The 12,782-nt window shown below is 52.0% G+C and overlaps 1 protein-coding gene across 1 annotated transcript in view; it reads right to left on the bottom strand.

Annotated features, from left to right (window-relative positions):
* Positions 1 to 4,798: 4,798 nt before the first annotated feature.
* Myo18b (myosin XVIIIB) overlaps positions 4,799 to 12,782 on the bottom strand; it is a 201,965-nt gene continuing 193,981 nt past the window's right edge. The window contains exons 42-43 of the mRNA XM_087898172.1: positions 7,865 to 9,167; positions 4,799 to 5,010 (exon numbers count right to left, since the gene is read on the bottom strand). Of these exons, the coding sequence (XP_087754298.1) occupies positions 7,877 to 9,167 (1,291 nt within the window). The 3' untranslated portion in view covers positions 4,799 to 5,010; positions 7,865 to 7,876. The remainder of the gene's footprint in view (positions 5,011 to 7,864; positions 9,168 to 12,782) is intronic.

Genomic DNA, 12,782 nt, shown 5'->3' on the forward strand with positions numbered 1-12,782 from the left:
GCAAAGGCAGGGTAATGCTGAGTCCAGAAGCTGGATACTGTCTCAGAAACACACTCTAAGGTAGGAGGTACTAGAATGAGGGCAAGAGGAAGCTGGGATGATCTCGGGATCAATCTATGCCTGATCCCAAGGACAGGGTTCACCTCCTCACCAGGGAAGGGGCAGTTCTATGGCCCAAGACCTGGAGGCAGGGGCAGTTCCGTGGCCTGAGAGCTGGAGGCAGGGGCAGTTTCGTGGCCTGAGAGTCAAGGAAGAGACAGCTGGTAGTCTAGAGCTGGGGAAGGGACAGCTCTGCAGCCTGTAGGCAATTCCCTGCAGCTGCCCTCCTAGCTACAGGGCCAGGCTCGGCTGCTACATTATTGCCAAGACTATTGAAATCTGGTCTCAGAGCCCTGGGTTCAGATTCCCACTCTTGGCAGTTTCTGTCTTCTCTGAACTTCAGTGCCTGGAGTTGGAAAGGGATTTCCCTGCTTCATCCCTGCCTGAGCACAGTCTGAGCCCATTAGGTCAGGGGCCTTTAGTAACGCAATGTCTCTCACCACCTTTTGCAACATCTGGTTTGTATTGTAGGATGGTACATTGGTGTGTGTGTGTGTGTGTGTGTGTGTGTGTGTGTGTGTGTGTGTGTGCGCGCGCATGTGTGTGGGGAGTTTATTCTCTGGGCATGCAGGCCACAAGCAGATGTCTGGTGTCTTCCTCTGTTTCTCCCCACTTGTTATTTGAGCAAAGGTCTCTTGCTGAACTTGGCACTCTTGGATTCAGCCATACGAGCTGGCTGGCCAGAGGCTCTTCCTGCCCCGACTCCCCGGTACTGGGTGAGCTTTACCCTGCCTTTGCACACTGATTATGGGGAATCTGAACTCACGCTTGTACAGCAGGACTTTGACTGAGTTGTCTCCCTGCCCTGTGTTGTTTGGAGACAGACTCTGCAGAGCGCAGACGGCCTCCAGCATGCTATCCTCCTGCCTGCCCTTGGTACTAGGATCACAGGAGTGAGCCACCAGGTCTGGTGTAGCAAATTGACTCTTAATGATCCTCCTGACTGAAGGAGGAAAGCCTCATTTTGTTAGTAGGTCTGACCTTTCTGGAGGCGTCAGTGTACATGACGGAAGCTGATGACACTTTTCCTTTATAAAAACGTGTTTCCGAGAACAAGGGTTTCCTCAGCTTTACTCTCCCAGTCTCGCTCTCTGGCCGTGGATTTGTTCCCTCGCTTCTTGTCTGCGTCTCTGCAACTACAAAGTCCCCCAGAGAAGCAGGGCCTTTTGCCTGTCCCTTTGCCATCCCATGTGTCCTCAGCACGGGGACTGGTGCCTGGCACTGAGTGGGTGACTACAAATCTTGGTGGAGTGAGAGCTCAGGTATAGAGAACCTCCCAGGAGCTCTTGGATTCCAGGCTCAAAAGAACCATGAGACACAGAGGGCCGTGTGAATTTATTTCCAATATCCAAAATAGCCTTGCTTTGGGAGCGAGACTGGGAGAGGAGACATGTTTACCTGATGGTCACACAGATAGCCGCGTTGTTATTAAAGTGTTAAACAGTCACAAACTACTGCTCAGTACACGCCATAAGTCAAACTGTGATCTTCTAAAACTGCAAGCCACCTTGGTACCATCTAAAGAGGTCACATTTATAGCAGGCCTTTAAAGAAGGGATCACCACAACCAAGCAGTTAGGGTGAACTCCGACCTGTCCCGAATGTGGTGAAAGGAAGTTTACAAGTTCAGAGAGACTTCGGATGGACAGACAGACTGAAGGTGTGTGAGGACAGACAGACAGAGTGAAGGTGTGTGAGGACAGACGGACAGAGTGAAGGTGTGTGAGGACAGACAGAGTGAAGGAGTGTGAGGACAGACGGACAAAGTGAAGGAGTGTGAGGACAGACGGAGAGAGTGAAGGTGTGTGAGGACAGACGGACAAAGTGAAGGTGTGTGAGGACAGACGGACAGAGTGAAGGAGTGTGAGGACAGACGGAGAGAGTGAAGGTGTGTGAGGACAGACGGACAGAGTGAAGGAGTGTGAGGACAGACGGAGAGAGTGAAGGTGTGTGAGGACAGACGGACAGAGTGAAGGTGTGTGAGGACAGACGGACAGAGTGAAGGTGTGTGAGGACAAATGGACAGAGTGAAGGTGTGTGAGGACAGATGGACAGAGTGAAGGCATTTATAGACACACAAACAGTGCAATCTGTACGCCAAGAAGGAGATGGTCCCTGGCAGAGTCAACATCGTGGCCATTGGTTTCAGCCCCCAGGCCTTAGTATTTCCTGGTGAACCCCGTGGCTGAGGTCTTTCGTCTTGTATGGTTCTTCTGTGGGTCTGAAGAAAATGATGGCGTTCGTTTCACCCGTTTCTTCAAATCTCACTGGACTCTAATATTCAGTGTTCCCATTCTTGAGATGTGAAACAGAGGCTTACGGAGGTGAGCGACTTGGCAGAGGACCTACGACCCTGTGGGTGCTTTGGGGGGGTCCTTTAGCACCTTAAGTTCCCCATGGCCAAGCCCAGTAGGCTTTTGTGTCATGTCCCCTTCCCTACCAGGACCTTGAACCCACAGAGGTCCTGTCTGTTCTTCACAATCCCGCTGATCATCCATTCCCTGTCTGGGAACTCTTTGCTGTGTTCTTTGGGAAGACAGGAGTCCACTGCACCCCAGGTATACTGCACCTACCCCAGTCTAAGCCCTCAGCCCCCCTCCTTCCCACTGTCCCCACTGACCATGCTCAGAGTGGAGGTGTCTTTTCTTTCTCTCTCCCGCTGTTTTGATTCAGTTGTGTCTATTCTTACAACACAAGAGAGAAACATCGAAGTTTAACAGCAAGGATGCCAGACCATGACCTTATCTAGAGACAGGCAATCAAGTTTTAAAAAGTTCATTAGGGTGGGTGCTTCCAGATGTGCAGAGAGGGGAGTTGGTGGGAGGAGTTCAGGGGGAAGGAAGGGGTTCCCACAGTCCTCAGAGGGCTGGCCTCTTGTTCATCAGCATCCATCCCCCAGAACTGAGAAGAGACAGCTATGCTCCTGCCCTAGAGGCTGCATAACTGCCCCCAATAGCCTGGCAAACAGGACACACCCACAATTCACACAGCAGCTCAACTCAGGGATTCATCAGTTCTGTGTGTGGCACCCGCTTGGTTCTATTTTTGCAAGAAGGAGTCTTTGCTGTTACCTTGCAGGCCTTTCTGTAACAGTGCAAGGCGACAGCTGCAAAATGCTGGCCCAGCAGCAGTCACACAGTGCGTGGTCAGTGACCATTAGCTGTCTCTTCTTAACTGGTGATTACTATTCTGACTCCTTCGAGGAGATTGAGAGAAAAAGGTATCTTGGCTGTGAGGCTGGAAGATGTGCCCAATGCAGTTTATGGTTCCAGTGTGCTGAAGTGTGGGTACTGGTGCTGATTGTGGGTGGAGCTGAGTGTGGGAGGGGCTTGAGTGGGTGGAGCTGTGAGTAGGCAGGGCTGATTGTGGGTAGAATTGCGTGTGGGAGGGGCTGTGAGTGGGTGGAGCTGTAAGTAGGAGGGGCTGATTGTGGGAGGGGCTTGAGTGGGTGGAACTGTAGTAGGAGGGGCTGATTGTGGGAGGGGCTGTGAGTGGGTGGAGCTGTAGTAGGAGGGGCTGATTGTAGGAGGAGCTGTGTGTGGATGGAGCTCTAAGTAGGAGGGACTGTGAGAAGGAGGGGCTGATTGTGGGTAGAGTTGAGTGTGGGAGGGAATGGTTGTGGGTAGAGTTGAGTGTGGGAGTGGCTGGGTGTGGAGGGACTGTGAGGTGGGAGGGGTTGAGTGTAAATGGTGCTGAGTGTGGTAGGGGCTATATGGGTAGGGCTGAGATGTGGGTGAAGCTGACTGTGCGTGGGGCCGGGTGTGGGTGGGGCTGAGGGAGTGCATATTCACAGGTTCTGGAACACACGGGACACAGTTATGGCCTGTTTTGTGTGCTCAGGGTGTTGGGCTTTTAAGGGCTCATGTGTTCTTGTATACTCACAAAGAAGAGCAATAAAAACAGGATGGGAAGGAGGTAAATGTGTGCATACAGGAAGATGGAGGACAATGATCTGGGCCCAAGATATGACTCAGTCAGTAAAGTGTTTGCTACACAAACATGAGAGCCTGAAAGTGTATCTCAGCTTGGTGGTTGGGGTGGTTTGAATGAATGTCCACCATAGGCTCCTGTGTTTGAGTGTTCAGTGTCCAGCTGGTGGCATTGTTTGGGAAGGCTCAGGAAGATGATCTTCAGAGGAAGTATGTCACTGAGGTGGGTTCTGAGAGTTTAAAGACTGACACTGCTTCCAGTTGTTCTCTCTGTTTTTGTTCATGGTTCATGATGTGAGAGCCCTCACGTCCTGGTTTAGCTACCATGCCTGCGACTTTCTACCGTGATGGTGATGGACTCTTATCCGTCAGGAACCAAGAGCCCTTCCCTCTCTAAGTTGCCTTGGTCATGCTGTTTTAGCACGGGAAAAATCGACTAATACCCAGATACACAGCTGTAATCCCAGCACTAGGGAGGGAGTTGTCCTGGATGTCTGGGGCCAGCCTGGCAGGCGGGGGGTTAGTCGGTGCACACTCAAAGAGCCTCTCTGTCTTAGAAAACAGGGCAAAGAGTGACAGAGGAAGATACCCAAAGTGGACTTCAGGCCATGATCTGATGAAGAGGCAGGCCAGGGCCAGTAGACATGGTGGGAGGGAACAGATGACATTCAACACATCTTATCAGGTCCTTGGGCTGGTTCCATCTTTTGGGCCCTCGCTCTGCTCCCCCACCTGCTTCCCAACAGAGTCATGAACAGAGAAGCCACACAGACCCCAAGGAAGTCAACTTTATTTAATACAGACCAAGCATATGTTCAGCCTGGTGGCCTGCTGGGGCATGTCTCTTTGGGCCTGTCCCACATCCTGAGAGTGGCCAGGTTTCCTGGCTCTTGATGGAGGACCCCAGGAGCTTGGGGGTCTCTCTCTTTCTCTCCACAGGTTTGGAGTAGGGTGTCTTTGGTGGCCCCGGTGTCTGGGGAGGCTGGAAGCAAACAAAGAGGAGTTAAAGAATGAGGTGCAGGCTGGCAAGCCTGGCATGGGGAGGCTTACTAGAGAGAACACAGGGTGTGTGGGGGGATGCCTCTGGAGGAAGCAGGACAGATTTCTAAGGGGTTGCTATTCTTTGGATCTGTGCAGTACCCAAAGGCCCAAGTCTAAAGGCTTCTTTACCTGATGTTAGTGGGATGTGTGGAAACTTCCAGTGTAGGGGTCCCGTGGGCTGTTTGGGGTCACTCAGGGGAACCCCCTGTAAGGCCACTATAGATCCTAGTCTCTGCCTCTCTCTCCTCTTCCCTGCCCACCCTTGGAGTACTCCCCCACAGGCCCAAAGCCATGGAGCCATGGACCAGAGCTTCCAGAACCCCGAGCCATTGTAACCTTTCTTCTCTGTGAGTGGATCACAGGGATGGGAAGGAGGCCACACGGGACACAGTGTCAAGGTTAAAACTACCTGCTCTCCACTGAGCTGAGGCCAGGCTGTTTCCATTGCTTGTATTTCTCTCTCTCTCTCTCTCTCTCTTCCTCTCTCTCTCTTCCTCTCTCTCTCTCTCTCTCTCTCTCTCTCTCTCTCTCTCTGTGTGTGTGTGTGAAAGAGAGAGAGAATGTGTACATGTATGTATGAATGTATATGTGTGCATATATGTACATGTATGTATAAAATGTGTATGTATATATACATGAATGTGTGTGGACATCTGTGTGTGTGTGTGTGTGTTTGTATTTGAGACAGGGTCTCATTATATATCCCAAGCTGGCCTTGAACTTGTGACCCTCCTGCCCAAATATCCCCAGCATGGGAATCACAGGCATGTAACACTAACCGAGCTAATCTTTTAAATTCTCATTACTGGTTACTGTCCACTACCCACCCTACTGGAGACACAGATGTTGATTAGGCCCCATGGCCCACCCACGGTCTCATGGTTAGCAGTGGGGAGGGAGGGCTGGACCTGGGGTTTATCTGGGCTGTTCGGTATGGTTTAGAACCCCAGCCTGGGAATTTGGGAGACATGCGGTCGGTGCTCCCCAGTAGAGTGAACTTCCCTCAGAGAGAAGAGGGTGCTTGAGTTAAAAGAAATACTAATGGCAGAGACAAGGTGTTCGGGCCAGTGTGTACCAAGCACCATCCCCTTGCGGATGCATGCCCTTTACTTGGCCTTTGAAACTGCTTCCCCGTCCCTGAGAGCATAATAATGTAAATGAATATCAGATCTTTACTCAGTAATTGAGAGCAGAGAGAAGGCCATGCTAAGTCAAATTAATTTGCTCAGATATAGCTCGAGCTGGTCTCTGCGGAGGGGGCAGTGACTTGACCATGGGCTGAGGGTACCTCTCAGAGGAGCAGGTGAGCGTGAGCTTGGGCTTCCAGGAGGCCTGGGGGCTGTGGCTGTGCCCACACTGAGCACCTGCGCGCCAGAGCAACATTAGTGCTGCCTGTGTGTGGCATACAGAGCAGCAATGACTTCCTTTCTTAAGACACCTGTGTGCTGGACCTAAGGACGAGCCTTGGAGAGAGATGGGAGGGTTCTGGAGTTCAGGGCCTCAGGCCTGCCTGGGTGATTTTGAACTCTCTGATCCTCAGTTGGTCTGCCTGGCAAATGGGGATAAATGGTAACTAGTGCTAATCACCTCTGGGTTATTGTGAGCAGTGAGCTGCAGCTGATACATGCATCTGACAGCAGTCGGTCTGCATGGGAGGGACACCTATCCTGCGCTTGGCTTAGGGAAGAAGTAGGATTCCGGCTGGGAACAGAGATGAGGTGGAGGAAACCCGGCTGCTCTCTTGCTGGGCTCTGGACTCTGCACATGTTTCCATCCCATCCCTGGGGGTCCAGTTTCTCTCCACAGATAAAGCTGATCTCACCGTCTGGCGTGCATTCTCCAATCTGACCTTCGGTGGCTCAGTGAGAGCATTCCAAAGATAGAATGCACACCAGCCCCCTCAGCCCCCAGTGGAAAGAGGTTAAGAAAAGAAGGCTCAATGGGGCCACTAAAAGGCCTGTACCATCTTTGTGTGCATATGTGCATATGTGTACATGTGTTTGTGTGCATACATGTGTGTGCCTGTCAGGACGAGAAGGACACCCTCAGGAGTTCTTCTCCAGGAGATATCCTCCTTGCCTTTTGGGACGGTGTCTCTCACTCAACCTAGAACTCACTAACTAGGCTAGCATGGCTGGCCATGAGCCCCTGCTTCCCACTGTCACCTCTTCTCCAGTGCCAGGGTTACACGTACATGCCACTACAGTCGACAATTTTTACGTGTGTTCTGGGGATAGAACTCGAATCCTTACGCTTGCAGGGCTAACAGTCCATTGATTGGGCCACCTCCCCAAACCTGTCACTCACTTTTGCATGTGTGTGGATGCACATGTGTGCAGATGTGTAAGCACATGCCTGTGGTGGCCTAAGACTGACAGCAAGTGAAGTCTCCTAGAGTCTCTCTCCACCTTAGATGTTGCGTCCGGGTCTCTCTGTACCCAGGGCTTGTCTGTTTGTTTAGCCCAGATGTCAGGCAGGGCTCCTTGGTCTCCACATCCTAGGTTGGCTTCCCGCCTGTTTGGTTTTTACATGGGTGCTGGGGATCCAAGCTCAAGTCGCCATTCTTGGGAAAGCACTTTAGCCACCGAGCTGTCTGCCAGCATCTGTCTTCCCCTCGGTCAGCACTGTCCCCCGGACCTCTGCTTTCCGCTGTATCCTCCTACATCATATGGTGCCATATGTGATTTCAGCTACAGCCCTGACACCTTGGAGCAAGCCACCCCAGGATTTAAAGCATAACCCCCATATCCCTGGAGGCTGCCTGGCCTGGGGCTGACCTAACTTGTCGTCCTTACCTGCACCAAACCCTACGGTTGGAGATACTTCCTCATGATGCTCTCAACGTCATCACCTTTCCTCATGGTGCCAGGCTCTCTGTGCTCAGGGGACATCTGCTCGCCACCGTCACCTTGGAGTCTTGGGACTCTTGGACCACTCTTGATGCTGTCTGAACTTTTGAAGGATATGATGGAGCTGGAGGATGAGGAGGAGTCAGAGAGGTGAGCAGGGTCCTCCTTAGATTCTGGGTTCTTTTTCAAAATGGTTTTGATCCCCGAGAGAAAAGAGCGGTCGGCCTCTTTCGTCTCAAAGTGGACGTTCGGATGTTTTGAAGCCTCCTTCCCGTTTCCGGCAGCCGCGGACAAAGCAGTGCCGGCTTTCCTGATGGCTGGGAGAAAGTCTTCAAAGTCCACTTTGGTCTGGCGTCTGTAGTTGAGGCTTGGAAGCTTCCAGCTGAATGGATCACTGTCCAGAGTTTCCTCCATCAGATGAGAGAACTGGCGGTTCTGGAAGACGAGAGATTCCTTCCCAAGGTCTAAGCCGACGGCATCGTCCACAGAGGACTCCAGACACCGTCTCCTGGGCCGCAGGGTAGGTGATAAGAGTGGGTCCCTGAGTGCCGCGGGAGAGCTGGGGTCCCTGAGTGCCGCAGGAGGGCTGGGGTCCCTGAGTGCCGCGGGAGAGCCCGATTTTCTCCTTGTGCTGGGTCCCAACTCTAAGAGGGACTCACAGGAACCAACCCGTGTCTTCTGCTTGTGAGGCAGCAGGGCCATGTCCTCAGTGTCCTCTGAGGCGATACACTTGAGACTGGTGGACCGTGAGAGACCAGCTGTGGTCTTGGGGTTCCCCTCTGCTCCCAGAGGAGATTTTGCCCGGGTCCACACTGAGAGGTCTCCCTCATCGCTGTTGGCTCTGCCCCTCCTAAGTGAGGAAGCCCCAGTGGTCTGGAAAATAGGGAGCGTGGGCCCCTCCCCCAGGTGCAGAGAGGAATGGTGACCTCTCTGGGCCCTCTTTCTGCGGAGTTCTTCAACAAACTCTGAGAGAGCAGCCGACGGGCTCGGTAGTTTGTCCCTGGGCGGGGGTGACATAGCCATGCTCTGAGAAGTGGGAGACGAGGACAGAGTTTCTGGTCGCTCTGGGACGGCCTTTCTGTGGACAGCAAAGCCTTCTCCATCCCCCAAATGGTAGGGCTTTGGTGGGAAGACTGGGTGCAGAGACACTGAACCACCCCTCGAGATCTCTCTGGGAGTGTCCCAGGTTCCACTCAGTGCCGAGGACAATGGTCTTAGCCTTTCAGCATCTCCAGCCTCTTTGCTTACTCTGTATAAAGAAGAAAGATGCAACTGCTAGACATGGCAATTCATACGATTTTCGAGTACCACACAAGAGCTACTGAGCCCAGGCGTGAGCATTATTCTATCTTTGTAAAGGCGGTCCCTGCTGCAGCCTCAAGTGAATCATGTGATTTGATGTGGAAACTCCAGCTGTGTAAATGATTTTGTGTTGCTTTCTGAGATGCAATTTCTATCTATAATTAAACCCAGCTAAGTGCATTTGAGTGGATCAACACTGAGGCTACTATGGGTGACTTGGACTTATGGGACATTCTGTCTGACACGAAAGACCATCCCTCCAGAGCCTGGTGTGGGATAAGCAATCCATTTTTCCATGCTTGCAGGGGAAACATGCAGGGTGACTTATTCAAGGCCAAACTCAGAGGGTGACTCTAACAAGTGGGGTGCTGGAGCTTCGGGTAGCATCGTTGTGTCTTGGTGAGATACTTCATGAGACCGCTGATGACTTCATGGGGTGGAGGACAGGGGCAGTTAAGAGCATTTTCCTAAAGGAAAAGATTCATATGAAATCAACTTGAAGCCAGAGGTTGGGGAGCAGGGGGCAGGGGTGGTGGGAGGGACAGGCAGTTTCTATTCTGGGATGCAATAACCTCCATTGTTATGTAGCAGTGTGCGGCAGCCCTGCGTCATATCCCCAAAGCCAAAGCCTTGAGTGGTGTGTGTGGAGGGGGTGTTCTTTAAAGGATCAAGGTGACAGGCCAGCAGTGTAATAAAATACTTCTGTGCTCCCTTCTTAGGGAAACAAGGCCCTGTCCACCCACCACTGAAGTCTCATGATTTATTTAGAAACAGAAAGGAACACCAGATGTTAGGTCTGGGAAAGGCAGACAAAGCTGCCCGAGCAGGCCAGCAGTGAGGTGGTAACTGGGGGTCCTCAGGCTCCGGCTGCTCATTGGGTATGTGACAATGGGACAAGTGTAGGGGCTCTGCCACGTGCTAAAGGTGGCTGGGATGCTGGTAGGAAGCTTTCAGAAAAGCATCCTGCTCCTGACTGGAGTTTGTCACCTCCACCCAATCACATAGGGTAGTTCACGGGGGGTGGAATTCTGGAATCTGAGGATATAACCACACTGAGGTCTCCAGGAGAGATGACTGTCAGGGGACAGGAGGGGACAGCTGGGCTAGAGGGCCAGTTCTTTGCCAACCTCCATATTCTTAGGTTGTGATTATACCCCACAGGAGTTAGGCAGTGGAGTCTTGGGGGTGATGAGGTTTGAGGGTGAGTTCATGTATGGGATTAATGCCCTCTTTTTACCCTTACACAAAACTCCAGCACTAGGGGGATGGTTCAGTTGGTAGAGTGCTTGTCACACAAATGTGAGGCCCTAAACTGACACATGAAGGCTGTTGTGACTGTGTGCACTTGTCATCTCAGCACTGAGGAGGGAGAGACAGGTGGCCCCTACAGACCACAGCTGGCCAGCTGTGTTCATCAGTGAGCTCCAGGCTACTGAGAGGGCCTGTCTCAAAACCCGAGGTGGATGAATTCTGAGGCTCCATCTGAGGTTGATCTCTGATCTACACACACACACACACACACACACACACACACACACACGACCCTCCCAGGCAACCCAGTTATCCCATTTTTCCAAGTCAGGATAGTAAAGACAGCCACCCATGAGCCAGACAGAAATCTGCTGGGGCTGTGAACTTGAACTTTCAACCTGCAGATGCTGAGGAATCAACTTCTGTGGTTTACAAGCCGTTTGGACTAAGGTGTTTTGTTATCATGGCTCCAAGGACACTGGAGGCCAGAGCCTCACCCATCCCATGGGTTTCTCTCCTAGAGGTCTGGCCAGCATGGCATCTGTGAGACACTGCCAGACCATCGTGGTCCTGCCAAACAGCTTCATGCGGATGGAACATAGGGCTGGCTGCACCCATTGTCCCCTGCTCCATGCTGCAGACTAGGCACAGCAAGAATGGACAATGACAAGTAGCCAGGACCTCCCCATATTTAACCTCTGTTCTGTGTGTCCTCCTATCCTTCAGGGAGCCCAACTTTCCCTGTTCTGCAATGTTGGCCTCATGAGCAGTTGGTTAGGAAAACAAAGAAAGCAATTTTGATTCTGTACTTGGCCTCTGTCCTTCAATCAAGGAGAATGCACGAACAAGTAACACCAATCGCAAATGACTTTAGTTATTACCATCCCACCCCTACCCTCCCACCTCTGGTAACCCACCACTAGACACAGTGAGACCACAAGTGGAACTAAAACAGATAAAGGGAAAACTGACGACCACGTAGGCAGTGACCTTGTATCACTCAGCGAGAAGTGGGTGGTCCCGCGTGCTGAAACAAAGCTTCACACTTCTCCCCCAGCAGCTGCCTTCTTTCCTACGCCCTGCCTGTCACTTCCCATCCCATCACAGCTGGACCTGCCTGAGCATCAAGTGTGCAGCCCAAAGGCATGCTTGTGGAGAGCAGTGCTATGGAACACACACACACACACACACACACACACACACACTGTGGAGAGCAGTGCTCTGGAACACACACACACACACACACACATGCACACATACACACACCACACACACATACACATGCACACACACACACATTGTGGAGAGCAGTGCTTTGGAACACACACACACACACACACACACACTGTGGAGAGCAGTGCTCTGGAACACACACCACACACACACACACACACATGCACACATACACACACCACACACACATACACATGCACACACACACACATTGTGGAGAGCAGTGCTTTGGAACACACACACACACACACACTGTGGAGAGCAGTGCTCTGGAACACACACACCACACACAGACACATACACACGCACACATACACACACTACACACACATACACATGCACACACACACGCACACATACACACACCACACACACACACAAGCACACATACACACACACATGCACACACAGGCACAAGCATGCACACATGTGCATTCACACTCTTTTCATTTCATTCTCCTTTTGAATAAACAGCTCTGTGCTGTCAGGGCCAGTGGGCTGCTCCCAAGCTGACAAAAGTCACTTCTGTGCTGTCTTGGCCTGGAAAGGAGGTGGGGGTGATTAATGTATCTCAGACCTCGGTCTCATTCATCGCCTGCCGCTTGGGGTGGGGAATGACATCAAGGGTGCCTGCTGCTGGCTCTCCTAGGACTCTGTAGTCCCATTGCTCCCAATTCCTACCATGATTGTTGGCTTCAGATGCTGGGGCAAGGTGGGAAAAAATGGAATGACCAGAAGCTGAAGGAAGGTAGGAAGGTGTGGAGGAGGAGAAACACACACATATAGGAGAAGGGTCAAAGACTTCAGACTCATGTCAGCATGACATGTCTCAGCCCTGTACTCAGTACTCAGCCTGGCTCACACTAGGTGCTCAGTAAATGGTGAGTTTAATCAGGGTAGAGGAGAAGGGAAGGGAGCAGAATGAGGAGAGGAAAGGAAGGACAGGAAAAGGACTGGGGAGTGAGAAGAGCTGCTGCAGAGTGGGGGGGCACCTTGTAGACCTTGGGGTGGGGGAGAGGCAGGGACTGGAGGGAAGATGGAGGGCCCCGCTGGTAGGGGAGAGAAGAGGGAGGCAGAG

This window comes from Myodes glareolus, chromosome 2 (assembly GCF_982192425.1).
Source record: "Myodes glareolus chromosome 2, mMyoGla1.1, whole genome shotgun sequence".
NCBI classification, from domain to species: domain Eukaryota; kingdom Metazoa; phylum Chordata; class Mammalia; order Rodentia; family Cricetidae; genus Myodes; species Myodes glareolus.